The sequence below is a fragment of the Diplotaxodon limnothrissa genome, linkage group LG18 (genome assembly GCF_057381915.1).
Source record: "Diplotaxodon limnothrissa isolate DT_005_m linkage group LG18, D_limnothrissa_male_GT1.1, whole genome shotgun sequence".
NCBI lineage: Eukaryota > Metazoa > Chordata > Actinopteri > Cichliformes > Cichlidae > Diplotaxodon > Diplotaxodon limnothrissa.
Window position 1 is genome coordinate 32,361,499 of NC_140613.1, and position 16,587 is coordinate 32,378,085.

Consider the following 16,587-nt stretch of genomic DNA (forward strand, 5'->3'; position numbering starts at 1 on the left):
TCACTTTTTGGCACAACACCGGTCTGCACTTTTCTGAAATATTATTATTACAAAAATAAAGTTTAAATTGTTTACGTGAAACTTTGCAACCATAAAAATTGAATTATATAAAATACATTGTTCTAATTTCTTGTTTACTATATACATTCCAGCTTGAATGACGATGACCGAATTTGTATAAATGTATGTTTTCCTAAATTAATGCCATTAAAGTTGTGCAAATTAAATAACTAATATTTATTGTCGAAATCACAAACTTCACTTTTTTACACATTATTTAAAAAGTGTCCCAACTCGTTTTTTTTTAATATAATCGTAATATGTGCCATTGTGGGATTTTATGCAAATCATTGTCTATGAAAATAACAAAGACTCCCTTAACATACATGTGTTCGTTATTTGGCCCTGAATGTTATATTAATCCTACTTCATCAAATTTCTGTTTTAAAAATAAATAAATAAATAAATAAATAAATAATAATAACCAGTGATCCTACACGATCAGGAGTTGATCAACCAAACGGGTCCCTTAAAGGTCCTATATTATGAATCATCATACTGCCTAGTAACCACCCAACAACCCGTTAAATTGACCTATTTTAGCAATTATGCACTTTTTGCACCTTAAAATGTTGCATCTTTTTTATTTCATCACAGCAATTTTATACACACAAAACACTAGTTAAATATATTATCTTCACGTTGCATGGCAACCAGCAAGCAAAGAGGTAAAATGATCTGTTTTTCTTTTCTTTCTTTTTTTATCCACCAACAACCCCCTATGAAAGCATCCTATTCTTTTATTTCCATAACAATAACATGTAATTTATATGGACAAACGCTGTATTAAACATAATATCATTGCCTAGCAACCACCTAGCAATGACCCATTTTTTGCAATAAGCCACCTACATCTTATGAAAGCATTGTTTCATTATAACTTCATGGCCGACAGCATGAAGCACTATACAAGCAGTTTGCCAAACATATGTTAGGAATTCTTTTTGGCCTATAGGGGGCTGCATAATATACTTTTATCGCTGACATCTTATCATCTTAGATATGCAGACACATAACAGACACAAATCTGTTACTATTATTGTTATGATATCGTTTGGTCCTTTGGCCTTTCTTCTCTCACACTTTCCATAATCTTCGCCTGCTGGTTGGTGAAGATGATGGCCATGTCCCCAAGTTTAACACTTCATGTTAATTTTAAAATGTAGTAAATGTGTAAACATGAGTGAAAACACAGCCACTCTTTGTGAAAAATATTGATGAACTGAAAATGCTTGTATTCTATATGAAACATTCTTTGTCTCTTTTTGTGTGTGTTTATATGTTAACAGCAATGAAAAGTAAAATCAATGTTTTATATAACAGTATTAAAGTGACCGTACAAGTTGCTATTTTCCACATTACTCCACATTATAGTTCAATTTTGAGAACGAGTCATTAAGAAAGATCGACTAACCATTTGTCATTAAAACTGAACAGTAGTGGCAGCCTGGAAAGAAGGAAAATATAAAACTGTAGCATAACCCTGGCTTGAAGTAAATAACACAACGTCACATTAACCCAGCAGAAAGTTATTACCCAAGAGATGGGTTAAATAGGCAACCTCATCTGGGAATTGCTGTGATTACAACAATAAACTGCAGCAACAATTTGCGTATGTTAAACCGAGAGATGTTTAACCAAGCTGAGTTTTGCACAAAGCAGTCGATATAAATGTTAATGTATAAATTTGGCAAGTAGGGGATGAGGAGAAGGTTAAATGACTTTTCCCCGATTGGACTTTTTATAAGCATTTTCATACACGAACAGCCGGCTCTCCGGCTGGGTTATGATCTCGCGAGAGTTTAGTCTGACGACTTTATGAACTCAGAAACCTATCGGATCCAATCTAACATGCTGATGCAAAGACCGAGCGCTTTCATTGGCTGAAAGGATCGGTTGCGTAATCGTTCAAAGGTCCGAATCGGTCGCGAGCGTATGCGCTGTCCAGGCTCTTGTCTGCAAGCTAGGGAATAACCGGTATGTATAGTTAGCTAATTGCGAACGTTTTAGTTTTAAATATTAGCCCTCAGGTCGAAATGGATGCTCTCCTCTCCCTGCTCTTCTCCTCAGAGGAAGAGGAGCTGTACATGTTGGACCGCATGGCTTACTTCATGTTTTTAATGGCAGCCTGCACTTTTATTACTTTGCTGTTTGAAAATGTTCCTTACGGGCGGTATGCTACAAGCAAGTATGGATTTCCAGTTAACGCCAGGTTCGCCTGGTTCGTCCAGGAGCTGCCAGCCTTACTGCTCCCTATGTGTCTGCTACTCTGGACATCTTCTTCCAAGACGTCTTTACTACCTAATCAGCTCCTCATTGCCATGTATTTCCTTCACTATGTCCAGAGGTAAGCAACCGTGGGCAGTCACGTTTATTTATTTATACAGTGTTATAAGCAGGCTTGCGCAAGGAGCAGTGCTTAAGTACCCCTTCAACTGGGCAAAGAAACGCCTGATTGATTATGCAACTCAGATACAGGAGATGTCAAAATGTGCACAGATGAATACATTTCAGTATAAACATGCCATTACTCAAAATAATGTGTTCTTGTTGTGTTTTTTCTTCTTCTTCTGCAGAGCCTGCATTTATCCATTTTTAATCAGAGGAGGGAAACCGACACCGTTCGCTTCATTCGCTCTGGCCTTTGTGTTCTGCTGCTATAATGGCTTCATGCAGATCAGGTACCTGAGCCATTATGCTGAGTACCCAGCATACTGGGTTACACATCCATGCTTCCTCATTGGTAGGTGTCCTGTTCCCTGACTGTTTGCAACAGGAATGTGAATTATTTTGTTGTGTGCAGAAGTTAAAATGTTGTACTGAGTGTAATTAGTATTTTATAAGTGTACATAGGGATGGGAATTGATAAGAATTGAGCTAATATCCATATCACTTATCAATTCCATCCCTTATTCATTCTCTTACCGATTCTCACTGGATCTTCCTTGAGAATCACCCCCATCGCTAAGCAGCATATCAAAGACATTAAAGTCATGCAAATTAATTGCATGTTGTCTGGTCAAATGTTTGTCCATGTTGGAGGTATTTCCCCCTCTTTGTTGTGATCAGTGTTGGGGTCGTTACTCTAAAAAAATAATTATCACACATATTACAAATAAAACATTTATTAAAAGTAATGCAGTACGTTGATTAATTACTCCCAGGATTCAGTAATTTGTCTGAAGCAGAATCAGAATACTTTATTAATCCCCAAGGAAAATTCTGTATTTAAGTTAAAAGTAAAGGACATAGAAATAAATAAGAAAAAAAGTTAAACTAAAGAGAAAAGACAGGAGCAACTATAACAGGCTGCATGCATGGTTGACGCATGCGCACTGAAGATGATTTGTTATCCTACTTGTTACATTACTTTCATGTTACTCTGTAAAATGACCCGTAACACATTGTTTCATAATTACCATTTAACAATATAAACCTGTAAGCTATAGTTTCACATACCGACAAAAACCCCTGTCCTAATGACAGGGGTTTTTGTCCTTGGTATTGCACAAAACAAAGATAAAAACCAACACAGCGACTTCAAAGCGATCTCCACTGTGATTTTACTGTAGAAACAGCGACTGCAGCCTGACTGCTCATCAATTTGTTACCGGTTGAAGTTCAAGGTCTGGTTGATGGGCTGGCGTCGGCATTCACTCAGCTTTCACTGTGGTTCTTGGCTAGCCAAGCGTCCTGGATGTAGTTTCCACTTTACAATTGCACTCTCATCCTCTTGTGCAATTAAAAAATAACCACGCTGTAGACTGCATCAGTTGGATTACATAGTATCAGTTTTAAGTAGGGGAAGGTGAGGCTCTGCTGATTGCATAGTCCTCTACATGCACTGTGCTGTGCTGAAAACTGTCCAGCAGAGCATCTGCTGGACAGTTTTCAAAAACCCATATAAAGCAACATATACACATGTGGCAGTATATCTGGGATAAGTCCAGCCATGTATCTATCCACCCATTTTCTGCTGCTTATCCGGGTCATGGAGGCAGCAGCCTAAGCAGACGAGCTAAGACCTGACTCACCCCTTCCTCCAGCTCATCTGGGAAGACTGGAGGCATTACTGAGCCAAAAAAAAATATCTGTGTTATCTAGTAGAATGGTTACGAGCTGTTCTGTTTCGGTATACACTGGAAGCCCAGATGTTCTTGTTTTACATGTTGAATGCCCATGTGGGCATTCTATGTGATCTGTGGGTATCAGGTGATTCGTCCACATGTATTTGAGTTTTTCTAAGTGAGTGAGAAAGATGTTATGTATAGTTGTTGGTGTTTGTACACACATAAAGGTTTTTGAAAGGTAGAATTATCAGATTTGTCAGTGGGGTGGCTGCATGCCAAATAACCCCAGGTTCAGTCATCAACTCATCAACGAGACTCAGAGATACAAGGTTACAAAGGTGCACTTTGCCCACAACAAAGTGACCTGTTGTGGGCACTTTGCCCTCTTTCTGTCTGAGAACCACAGCCGGAGTGTGAGCTATTTTTGAAAAGTCAGGAAATGATAGATGTGGGTGGATATTTGGAGAGCTGTACCTCACAGATGACAGTGATTACACAGTTTAATACGTTCGCCAATTTGTGCACATTGTCTAAAGCATCATGTATGTATGTATTTTATTTATAACAACAGTTTCTCAACGCAGTTTTTCTTTTAAAACCTTCCCTTTTGTCCTGTTACAACTGGGAAAATATCGAGTCTGTATGTGACCCTAAGTTGGATTAGCAGGAAAACTTAAAATATGATATTTTAAGGTTGCTTTCGGAAGGAAACCAGGAGTATTCATCAAAATGTGGAAATGCTAAAAGAAAAAGAAACGCAAAGGTTTGCTCTCTGGCTTTTTGTCAGTACAGTCACTTGCTGAAACAGCTTTTGCTTTTGTCTCCAGGTTCGGTACTGTGGTTCGTCGGCTGGTTTATAAATGTACAATCTGACCACATCCTTAGGAACCTGAGAAAGCCCGGAGAGACTGGTTACAAGGTTCCCAAAGGTAAGAGCTTCAGTCAGACTCTGACATTTTATTTAGACTTGGGATTTTAAACTCATTTTAATCTCCAGTGGGTCAAACCAGTGAAACTCTTTCTGTCAGCGTAAAGGAGTTTAGGTACACATTTTGTCCCTGAGATAACTTCATAGGAAAAAGTGGTGTCGTTTCAAGGTTGTCTCAGTTCTTCTATCTGTTCTAGAAATGCTGCTGTGTTGAAGAAATAATCTGTCAGCACTACTCAAGCTCAGTTTAAGCTGTAAGACATAAATGTTTAAAATTACATAAAGTTTGTCACCCAGACTGTCCTGTAATTGTACAGCAGAAAGTTTTGTTAATTCGCAATAAAATAGCCTTTTAAAAATTGTGGACTTGTTGTTAAAAAACAACCAAAAAAGTGTAGCGTCTGTGTTGAGGGGGAGAAAAAAAATGAAAATACAGTTCAAAATGTGTGCACTCCTTCATATTGTCCAAAACTGTCCATTGGGCCTAATTGGAGTCTGTGCCGGGCTGATTCTGGGCCCCAGGCCTAATGTTTGACACCTTTGATTTAGACTATTTAATTTTCTGTTCAGAAATAAATTCAACAGCAGGTGTCCAGTAATTAAGGATAAATCATTTCTGTAAGTGTAGTCTTAAGTTTTTGCATACTCAGCCTAAAGTAAGCAATGCAACATTTTTGTTAGTAATTTGATCATTAAACGACGAAAGAAAACAATATATAATGAAATCATTTCATTAGGTTTTCATTGTACTCTGTAAAGTAAGCTATAAAGAATGGGGCAATGTAATTTCTCTCAGTCCTGGGCGAACTGTACATCGATTGTGCTGGTAAACTTTATTTATTTATTTATTTATTTATTTATTTATTTAAGAGCTTAACTCAGAACACTGTCACACCAAGTTTACCTTTTATACGTTGTGTATGCATGTAAAAACTGGCATATGCATACAGAATGTAGAGGGGGAAACTGATCAAATCGATTACGTATTTGTGAAACATAGTTTCAGGCAGAGGAGTAACTGAGGGGCCATGCTAAGATTAGTATAAAATAAATAAGCATGGTTTCCAATAAAGCTATTCTAGCAAATTCCAAAAATAAAAGTATACAGCTTGAAATAAGCATAAAATACTTTCATGAAATTCTGAGACAGGGCCTTCTTCAATTTTAGGATACAGTCCTTCCTTGTAAACGGTGCCGTTTTTACATTGTGGCGCTACTTATTCTTAGGTTTAGACTCTGAATGTTTTTGTTGCAGCACACGTGATGAGTGAGAAGGAAGTCACAAAACCTGCAATCACATAATGGCCCTCGACGCTGCGGTCTCTGTGTGCTAGATGCTAATTTTCCAGTGTGGTCTCATGATTATACAGATCACACTAAGCAGAATCACAGGTTGTCACTAGCTGTCTTTGCCTGGGCCTCTGTGAGCCCTTACATTACTGTATAAACAGCTCTTGCTGCACATCCTCTAATACACAAACATGGAAATCTTTTAAACCACACAGAGTTGACAGTAATTGTTAGACAGTTAGCCAGGCGTACAGTGGAAGATGTGTGTAAATGTGAAACCCTCACTTATTCAGTATTCAGGCTGTGTACATAATTCATCTTTATGAAGTGTTCATGTTATTTGAGACTAATGTGCTTTCAGATTGATGTATTTATAGTATTTGTTTACATTTTTAACATTGGAGTGTTTTAAGCACAGAAGGGTCAGTTGACAACACTACAAAAGCAAAACAAAAAATCACATTTCACATGGGATTTCTGAAACAAGCTGTTGGTGTTTTCACTTATTACTTTCAAGTCTCATTGAATATAACATGTTCATTTTGTAAACCACTGCCCCAGTTGGTTAGAAGGGAGGCTTAAATGCAGAGCATTCCTCAGGCTGGGTCAACCATGTGACTGAAAAGTCCGTAATGTAAGAACATATGATGACCTTTGGTTTCTCAGTCAGAGTTGCCTCTTGATCTGTGACAGACCAAGTTGCCAACAGCCAAAATATTCTGCACGGCTCTTCACTAACCACGATAAAGAGGCTGCAAAGGAGAAAACTGTTCACTTGTCATTCTGCAGCTTTTTGCCATTCACTCTGCAGCCCGTCACCTCCCTCAGCTCCTCAGGCCCGATTCAGCTACTCTGATCTAGGGCTGCTCGATTATGGCAAAAATGATAATCACGATTATTTTTACTGAAATTGAGATCTCGATTATTTGACGATATTTATTTAACCCTTTAAGACCTACTATAGAACCAAGTCCGCCAGAGCTTATATTATTTTTTTACATGTTGTAGTGCCATTTGTGGGAGCATTTCAAGTTGCTATACAACTGTTATAGCCCATAAACGGGCGATCGTGGCTTAAGAGTTGGGAGTTCGCCTTGTAATCGGAAGGTTGCCGGTTCGAGCCCCGACTTGGACAGTCTCGGTCGTTGTGTCCTTGGGCAAGACACTTCACCCGTTTCCTACTGGTGGTGGTCAGAGGGCCCGGTGGCGCCAGTGTCCGGCAGCCTCGCCTCTGTCAGTGCGCCCCAGGGTGGCTGTGGCTACAATGAAGCTGCCATCACCAGTGTGTGAATGTGTGTGTGAATGGGTGGATGACTGGATATGTAAAGCGCTTTGGGGTCCTTAGGGACTAGAAAAGCGCTATATAAATACAGGCCATTTACCATTTACCATATTTTAATAATATGTATGCATTAAGTCCATAGTAACTACATTAATTGCAAAAAAGTGCAATAAACTACAAAAAAATTGAAAATCGTTTTTGTTTTTTTTACATATATTTCTACTTGGAGAAATTTAAGAGGTTTATCCCTCAAAACTTTAAATACAAAAAAGTTGCAAAAAATAGTTTACAACAACAGGAAATTTATTTTGAGTGTCTTCATAGTTTTATTTTGGAGATACACCAATTTTTATTGCAGGAAAAACGAAAAAACAATCCTATGATGCAAATTTGCAAAGAAAACAGCAGGTGCATCAAAATAAACTATTTCCAGCAGTGCAACTCGAGTTCTAAGCATCCCAGCAACTATCCAGAAAAGTCAAACATGACCAGTATAGTCAATGTAAAAAACTACATTTCCGCGAAAATGACGTCAGTTCCGGTTTCAGCCAGGAAATGGCGGACATGTGATAGTTCGCGCTGACGTCTGTTTCAATGTGGGAAGTGTTACGAACAGCTGATCGGATCGGCAAAGCGTGTTTCTGGAATATTATGTTTTTGTTCCTGCAAGCGCTTTTTATGCAATTTTTGTAAAGCTTTATGTGGAAGGAAACCGTGACCGAGGACAAGCTGATGGCATAAGATGTAAGTACAACTCCTCCGGTTTCATATGCAAAATAAATTATTGCGCTAGCTTACACGGTCCAGGTTCTACAGGGATTTAAAAATAGTTACACAAAACGGAGCGTGCTGCTCTGACCGGCTTTAAAGGGTTAACAATGACAATGTATTGAATAATGACTTTGAAAAATAATATAAAATAGTGTGCAACACCACTGAAGTTTTTTTTTTTTTTTTACCTCTCTTTTCAACCAACGGCAGTCACTCTCCTCTCCAAATAACTTCTGCTTAGCTTTCCGAGCTTCCCTCGGGTCCTCTTAATCAGCGGTCTCCAACCTTTTTTGCGCCACGGACCGGTTTATGCCCGACAATATTTTCACGGACCGGCCTTTAAGGTGTCGCGGATAAATGAGGGAGGGGCTAATAATCGGCTCAGTCATTTTTAATGATCGTTGAAAGCCCAGATCGTAATCGTGATTAAAATTCGATTAATTGAGCAGCCCTACTCTGATCTGGACTTCACTCTTTACTTTCTACAGCAGGGGTCGGCAACCTTTCTGATGGCAAGTGCCATTTAAAATTTCCTCAGAGGTCAGTGTGCCATCCATATGATTGCATTAGCAATAAATTGAATAACGCTCTATATGAACAGTTACACACTATATAGAGCCACTTTATAGGATTATATTTGTTCGTAGATGTTGGCAGCTGTCAGCGAATAGTTCTCAGCTATTTTGAAACAAAAAAAGACTTTTTATCCATAACAGCAAATGAACTGAACAACAGAAAATACAAATGCTATTTATGGTCTCCTCACAACAATGATAAGAAAAATAAACTGGGCCAATATGGCATGTTTGTTAATACAGAGTCACACATGTTAATGTGATCTCTGGTCTCCCACTCAGAGACTCGGGTCTCCGAGGGTCCAGCATTCAGACCTGAGGACTCTCTTCATGTGAGAGAAAATCTGCTCACACAGATATGTAGAGCCAAATACTGTCAATAAGGCCTCTGCAATGTTCTGAGGACAGTTAAACTTGTCAGATAGTGACGTCCAGCAGGTGAAAATGCAGCTCCATGAACACACACAGCTGTGGATTCCAGCTGCTTCGATGTTGCATTAACTGGCATTAACTCAGTTAATGTGAGACAAATCCAGCTGCTCATTAAAGATTTCTGGTTTGATCAGAAAATCAAACATTGGTCCAAACACCTGAAAGTCCCAAAATGCATTGTGTCTCGAGTCTATGTATGTATCAGAGTATTTCCGTGGTGCTGATGCTGTGCTGAGCGGAAAGCTCCAGAAACCTTTGAAGTGTCGGAATGTGGAAAGCCAACAGCGTCCCTCTCACCAGTAGGCTAAGTTATTTTTAGCCAATTACAAGTTGAATCTGGTAGTTGGGTTTTTAGCTAAGATACCGTCATTAAGAAGAGGCACAACTAATGTGTCTATGAGAGCTAATTTGCGATGTGCACTGGTGGCGCGACCATTTATTTTTTTTGATGCACCTTCTCAGATTAACTCACTGCGTGTCGTGCCCAGGGCTGGACTGGGACAAAAAATTGACCCGGGCATTTTGACTAGAGACCGGCCCCCCAGGTATTAAAGCCATAAAGCCTTTGAATGAAAACAAACGCTGTTGTGACAGTGATGTACAGTCTTGTTGGTATATGTATGATTTCTATACATTTTACATCAGATAAAAACTTTCATTGTAAGCTTCAGATAATTTAATAACAGCCAGACATTTTAAATGAGAATAAGAAAGTATTTCTTTGTGCCCCCCTTTCCCTGTTAATGCCCTACCTGCCCTCCTGGCAAAACTTTGCTAGACCTGCCCCTGTACAGTTACCAGCTGTCAGCTACTTAGAAAAGGATCCTGGTGTTATTTGTCTCTCAGAAACAGTTCATAACTTCCCTTCAACTCATCCATGTCACCTAAAAGGTAAACCTGTTTCTCCATCACCTGTTCAGCTCTGATGATTCAGTAAGGACATCTCCTGGTTTCATCTTCATGTTTCCCTCTCACCACACATCCAAACAGACATCATGACCAGCAGCTTTACAGCTGTGGCTCCAGCAAACATCAGCTGATACTAGAAGTTAATATTAAATAAATTCTAACAACAGCTGATCAAGCTTAAACGTGCTGCTGTTGTTTAGCGCGACATCCGCTGGTTTCCTCTTTCTGGCGCAAAGTGGGCGATAAACAAATAAGAGAGACGATCAGCTGATCATTGATCAGTTTCATGATTGAAGTAGAAACAGGAGAGAGAGGGGGGAGAATGAGAGAAGAAGAGGCAGCTGTGCAGCAAAGACAGAATAAATCCAGCTTTGTGTCTTTTTCCATCCTAGACATCTCAGCTCAACACGAAACACGTAATAATGTCTCTGAATACGGGATGATTCCGTTTGTACGGGGCGGGTGGCAACTCTACTAGCTGACCTTATGGATAAAATAAAGTTCACTATCAGTAACATCATAGCACCACCCAGCTGTATAGAAATTCCGTCATGCTAGTTAGCACGCAGTACGAGTTATTGTAACTGACTGTAAAAAGTCAGCATAACGAAAATAAACTCCACCTAAACTTGGTTTATATCTGACCCAGATAGACTGCAGGTCGTAACTTCTTACCTGAAGTTCAGTTCACCTGACACTCGGACTGGCGGCCGCCTCGGGTCTCTCCTCCTCCTGTCTCCCCTCTCCCTCATCCACCTGCTGGCCTCCACCACTTGTTAATTTTACTGAATCTGTGGAAGCTCCGCCATAGCCACCACCAAACAACTGAGTTATTTTTACACACCGACCAGTATCTAGCCAATCCACCACCTTTCATTGTTTATACCGTTCCAAAAAAAAAAAATCATCGGCCCACCGAGCAAATGTCTGGTATGCCCGTCCAGCTATGGTGCCATCAGTTAACCCTGCCTAGGGTTGCCGACCCCTGTTCTACAGACTCGACTCTGTTTAGTTCAGCTATGGTTCACTTGCTGCTCTACACAGGCAGCAACTCGTCTAATTCTCCACACATCTGTTATCCAACACCCTGGATCAGAATTCCATCCCAGATCCATTCAAACCCTGTGATAATTACTAATCTTTTATCTAACGACAGTGCCTTATATATTGAGCTATCTAGCTAGATCTGGGTCATGCTATACAGCCTTCATGTTGTTAGGCAGTCAGGACTGCAGCATTTAACACTGAGTGTCAAAATGATGGTTGGTGGTTCTCCGTACAAATGGTCAATAAATGTTTTGTTTGTTTCGGTGTTTTTGGGAGGGGAATGCAACACATCAACGTTCTCTGATGAGTAAACCCATTTTAGGAAGAGTTTGCTGTGCAGCCCGCCCCAGCTTGGCTAAAACAGACCTAACAACTGAAACATGAGTGGATTTATGGTTTGGTTTTGGTTTTTTTAAGTGTGTGTGTGACCTTGTACTGCATTTAACTGGCTGAGCACTGTATAAGATGTGACATGTAAGGAGGGGGTTGGGTAAACAAGGCATTGGTTCACGTCCAAATTCCTTTTGCAAAACAGGCTGTACGGTGGGTACATGGAATCAAACTGTTTTCTCTGAAAAATCCAAACCATAAGTTGGCTTCTACCTCTGTTAAATAAATCTGTAATCATAACGGGTTCACAAAGTGAGCGGCTCCCCTGACTGGGAGCGTAGTCACAACAAAAGCACCTTGAGCCTGAACTTGCACTGAACCTGTTGAAACAATCCTTCCCTGAACCTTAAAGAAAATAGAGCAGAGAAGGCGAGGTGTGAGGAAGCTGTGAGCTTTGTTGCTCCAGATCAACCTACAGGCACGTCTGGAATCCCCTCAGCCAAGAATCTGCTATTTTCACATAAAGGGTAGCAGCACTGCTGAGCACATAGCCTGCAGTCGCATACTGAGTGCTCAGCCATGTATGTGTGGTATGAAGCCAGCTCTGTGAATGCCCTTTGCATTTTGTAACTGCATGTTGCCTCCAAATAAGATTCACAGGCAGTGGAAATGTCACCACTTCTTCAGCTTAGTATCAAATTGTATTCTGCAAAAAGTCACTGGATTTTATTTCCCTCAACATTAAAATGTTTGGGTTATTTTTGCATCAGTGAGCACATCAAAGGAGAAACCCACCTGCTCTAATGTCGCTGTCTTCCACCCACAGGCGGCATGTTCGAGTACGTGTCTGGGGCCAACTTTTTGGGCGAGATAACAGAGTGGGCTGGCTTCACTCTGGCTGGTCACTCTGTTCACAGTGCAGCCTTCGCCATCTTTACCGCAGTGGTCCTCGCTAGCAGAGCTGTGGCCCACCACAAGTAAGAACAAAAACAGGCAGCGTTCTCACACTCGGAGCAATTTTCCTGGAGTGTGCACACTGTACATTTTAAACAAAATTCAGAATTAACACAGGAAAATTTCTTGTTCCTTTGTTCTTGCTCTGCAGATGGTACCTTGCCAAGTTTGAGGACTACCCTAAAAGCAGGAAGGTGTTGATTCCCTTTCTGTTCTAGAAAGCTGGACACCTCGAAAGGTAATGTGTTCTCCTGCAACGGCGAAGAACATTCCTGTGATCATTTGCCTAATTTAGAAATTCTCTAATGTAGCAACAAACCTTGAACACAGCTTATTTTTTTTCCACTGAAAACAAGCGCACTCTTGGTGTGAAGAAGCAATTGTTAAAAGTCACCATCTCAGAAAGGTTTTTATCATTTGTTACGTTGGTAATAACATCACAAAGCACCAAGGAACCTCAACAAGCATGGACTGAATGTGCTGGAGGTGTTGCGTTTGCAGGAGAGGCGGCATTCAGCTCTCCTCCAGAGGAAATAAAGGTTGTGAATGGAGTAGCTCCATGGTAATATACGGGATTTATGACAGTCTACATCAGCAGTAAACAGCTTTAAGACTCTCCTCCTGCTCTGCATATTCTCCCAGTTGGAACATAAAGTTGGAAATGCAAAGCAGACATTTAAAATCGTCATTTTATCCTCAAGATTCAGCTGTTGCAAATCTTTTTAATGTCGATTCACATCAAATAGACGAGTTCTGAATCACGTAGAACGTGTTTTCTACTGGATTTTGCTCTGGGTGTCATCTACTGACCTCGTCATCTCAAAGTCCTGAAAGAGAAGCAACTTTGTGAATGTAACTGCATATCTGGACTCAAAAAAAGACTGGTCTGCAAAATTAGAATAGGAATGAAACATTATATATTAAACAAAAGTGGGAATCTGAATTATGTCAGAGGATGACTGGCGATCCGTTTGTCTCTCATAGCATAATTCCACCAGCTCTAGACGATGGAGAGAATATGGCTGGAAAAATGTGATTAGGTTCTTTATTACACCTTATATCAAAAGCAAGCAGCTGAAAACACCCCAACAATGCTGGAGATTATGTGGAGACTGGGACGCCAATCATTCTCATGTGTTTTGGAAGTGTAAAAATAGCAAACCTTACTGGGAAAGCATGTCATGTGAGGCACGAGTATTGTATTTTGGAATATGGGAAAATGTAAGAAAGGAGGACCATTACTTGTTTAAAATTATGATGTTGTCAAGCAAAAAGATAATAACAAAAAACTGGCTGAAAAGTGACCCTTTAAAATTGGAAGAATGGACTGATGTAATTGAGGATAGATATAGATAGATCTCTAGAGATAGAGATGACCTACACTTTGAGACTGAAATCTGATAAACTGTGGACAAAATGGATAGCCTATAAGACTCACTCAACCCCATAAGGCAGGGACCTCTCCTCTGAGGGTTTTTTTTTTTTTTTTTTTTTTTTTTTTTTTCCCTCTTCTTAATTCAAATAGCTTTTGGTTCTTGGTCCTTTGAGGCATAGGCGGACGGCCAGACCCTGAGAGAATGGGGTCCTGCTAATACCCGCTCCGGGTTCAAATATGTTATGATTGTGAATGGAACTGGACCTGTCGGGGAGAGGACCAGACTTCGGGCCCTGTCTGGCAGCCTTCATATGGATGTAAGAGTCTGGGTGGATGGTGTTTTTGGGACGGGATTGATAAGACAGTACTTCTCTATACATATGTGTATAATTATTCTTTGTTTTCTTCACCCCACAGATTAGGTGCGCTTTATTCCTTTTAGTTTGTTTCTTTTGTGTTCTTTTTTTCGTATTTTTTGTTTGCATGTACTACAAAGTTGGAAAAATGTACAAAGTAAAAAAAAAAAAAAAAAGACTGAGACTTGCATCAGGCCTGTCCCCCACTCATGGACTGCGGGGACAGAGAATGAAGATCAAGCACAGGCGTCAATAAGTCACCCATGCCTGAAATTAGAAAATAAGAGTTGCCCCAAAACATGCCCCATGCTGGGAGTTTCTCAGAGAGATGGTGAAGAAGTGGAGAAGAAATTAGAGAAAAATATTGGCCTGGTGAAAGCAGGAGGACAACGCGTGCTGAATGAATAAAGCTGTGCGAGATGTGTTTTTGAAGGGACGGAGAAAAACTGGAAGTAAAGACAGGAACAGGAAATATTGGACTTGTCTCTTTCGCTCCATTACGGTTTCATTTTTGTTACTGTGAGTCATAATCTTGTCAGTGTAAGTTAAGACTTTTCTTAAATCATGTCATGGTTTGTTGGTACTCAGGTGCCCTTTTTTTGGGTGGGTTTTAAAAATGACTTTTTATTCAAAAGAAGTGCAGTTATCTTTAAAGTTTGCTCACTCATTTTCTGATGAAGTCCTTTTCCTGTCACAACTGAGGTCATGTCTTTAGGAATTTGATAAAGGGATTTTTACACTTTGTCACCAATAAATACTTTGACTGCTGCGTCTGAGTGTGATGATAAATGATGGCTGCTTTGCAGAGAGACGTCCTTCGTGCCCCCACCTTCTCTCTCTTTTTTCCAGGGTGTTTTTTTTTTTTCTAGTTGTGCATCCTCTGTCTGGGCTCCTTGTAATTGCATCACTATATTACACAGACACTATTTACAACTGAGTGTGCCATTTGCCTGTAATACCATTCATCTTCATGCACTGTGTAATGGCTTGTTGGTCCCAAACTTAGACACACAGGCTCTGGATACAAGTAATATTTAATATACGCATGCTATATAATTTAATGTAACGTGGAAAAGCAACAACTAAGCAGCATTAACAACCTTCAGCCTTTAAGACTGCTGCATGCGAACAAACACACGTCTGTGGTAGGAAAGTAAAATAACAAGCCACTGCTGCATGTTCTGCCCGTCTTGCAAGCCATAGACTGTATATAAAAGATGGACACCGCTTTCCGATGTGAAAAGTAAAGCCAGCCTGGAAATCTACTTTCAAGATTTATTGAAAACAATAAGATGTTCATTTTGTAAACTGTGGACCCAATAAGAGGGAAATAAGGATAAAGCATGAAATGTTTATGACTGGATCAACCTTGTGATTGACAAGTCACTATTGTCGCCTCTGTCAGTGCACCCCAGGGTGGCTGTGGCTACAATGTAGCTTGCCATCACCAGTGTGTGAATGGGTGGATGACTGAACGTGTAAAGCGCTATACAAATACAGGCCATTTATTGTATGAGTGGCCATTGGAAGCAACAGTGAAAATGACGAAGGGTTCAAAACAGTCAAGTCCAGTTGATAAGTTAGCGATCCACCCTCTTCTTCAAATATGGCCACTGCTGGCTATAAAAGGGGGAAAACCAACATGGCAACATGGAGTCCTAAGCCAGCCGGTAATGTGATAGCTGCTTTAGTTATTTATTTGTTTATTTATGGCTCCAGTCTTGCCTCCCATGGATAGGACTAGACTTTGTACAAAATATTATCTCAAAAAGTCTGAAATTAAAGGAAACATGAAGTCCTAGTCTTAGATTCCGTGTAAAATTTCTGTGTAACAGTGCAGGTGAACTTTATAATATATAAAGTTTCTGTTTTATGTCAAATTGTTTAACATTAACTTTAACAGAAATATTCAGTTTATTGTCATGCATGAAGAAAAACAGCGTACTTGGTGTTGCACTGATTTCTGCCCTGTCATAACTATCAGTATGATCTCTTGGTCTTCCTTTGTGTTTACTGAGGTCTTAAAATCCCTTGGTTATGATTTTGTAAATGGTGCAGGATCCCTCCTTTGCACCCAGAATGCAGGCGATGGACAGCAGTTTGAAGATGTTCTCTTTACCTGTAGATGGCGCATATTAACACACCTACACCTCCTAGGTTTAAACTCTTTTAACCCCCCCATCTTGCATTCAGGTGGTACAGTTTGGA

General features: G+C 40.0%; 1 protein-coding gene across 1 annotated transcript; it reads left to right on the forward strand.

The window, feature by feature from the left end:
• The first annotated feature begins 2,017 nt into the window (after positions 1-2,017).
• Positions 2,018-14,099, forward strand: srd5a1 (steroid-5-alpha-reductase, alpha polypeptide 1 (3-oxo-5 alpha-steroid delta 4-dehydrogenase alpha 1)). The gene is made up of 5 exons (XM_085377946.1): positions 2,018-2,407; positions 2,637-2,803; positions 4,958-5,059; positions 12,521-12,671; positions 12,800-14,099. The coding sequence occupies exons 1-5, from the start codon at positions 2,097-2,099 to the stop codon at positions 12,864-12,866; spliced, it is 798 nt and encodes a 265-aa protein (XP_085234072.1). The 5' UTR covers positions 2,018-2,096; the 3' UTR covers positions 12,867-14,099.
• Positions 14,100-16,587: the final 2,488 nt, after the last annotated feature.

What these genes read in the sequence shown, in the direction of transcription:
- srd5a1 (XM_085377946.1), top strand. Translation starts at nt 2,097, where the DNA reads ATGGATGCTCTCCTCTCCCTGCTCTTCTCCTCAGAGGAAGAGGAGCTG. An exon ending in ACATCCATGCTTCCTCATTG is followed by an intron (nt 2,804 to 4,957) that starts GTAGGTGTCCTG and finishes TTTTGTCTCCAG; the next exon opens with GTTCGGTACTGTGGTTCGTC. An exon ending in TGGTTACAAGGTTCCCAAAG is followed by an intron (nt 5,060 to 12,520) that starts GTAAGAGCTTCA and finishes TTCCACCCACAG; the next exon opens with GCGGCATGTTCGAGTACGTG.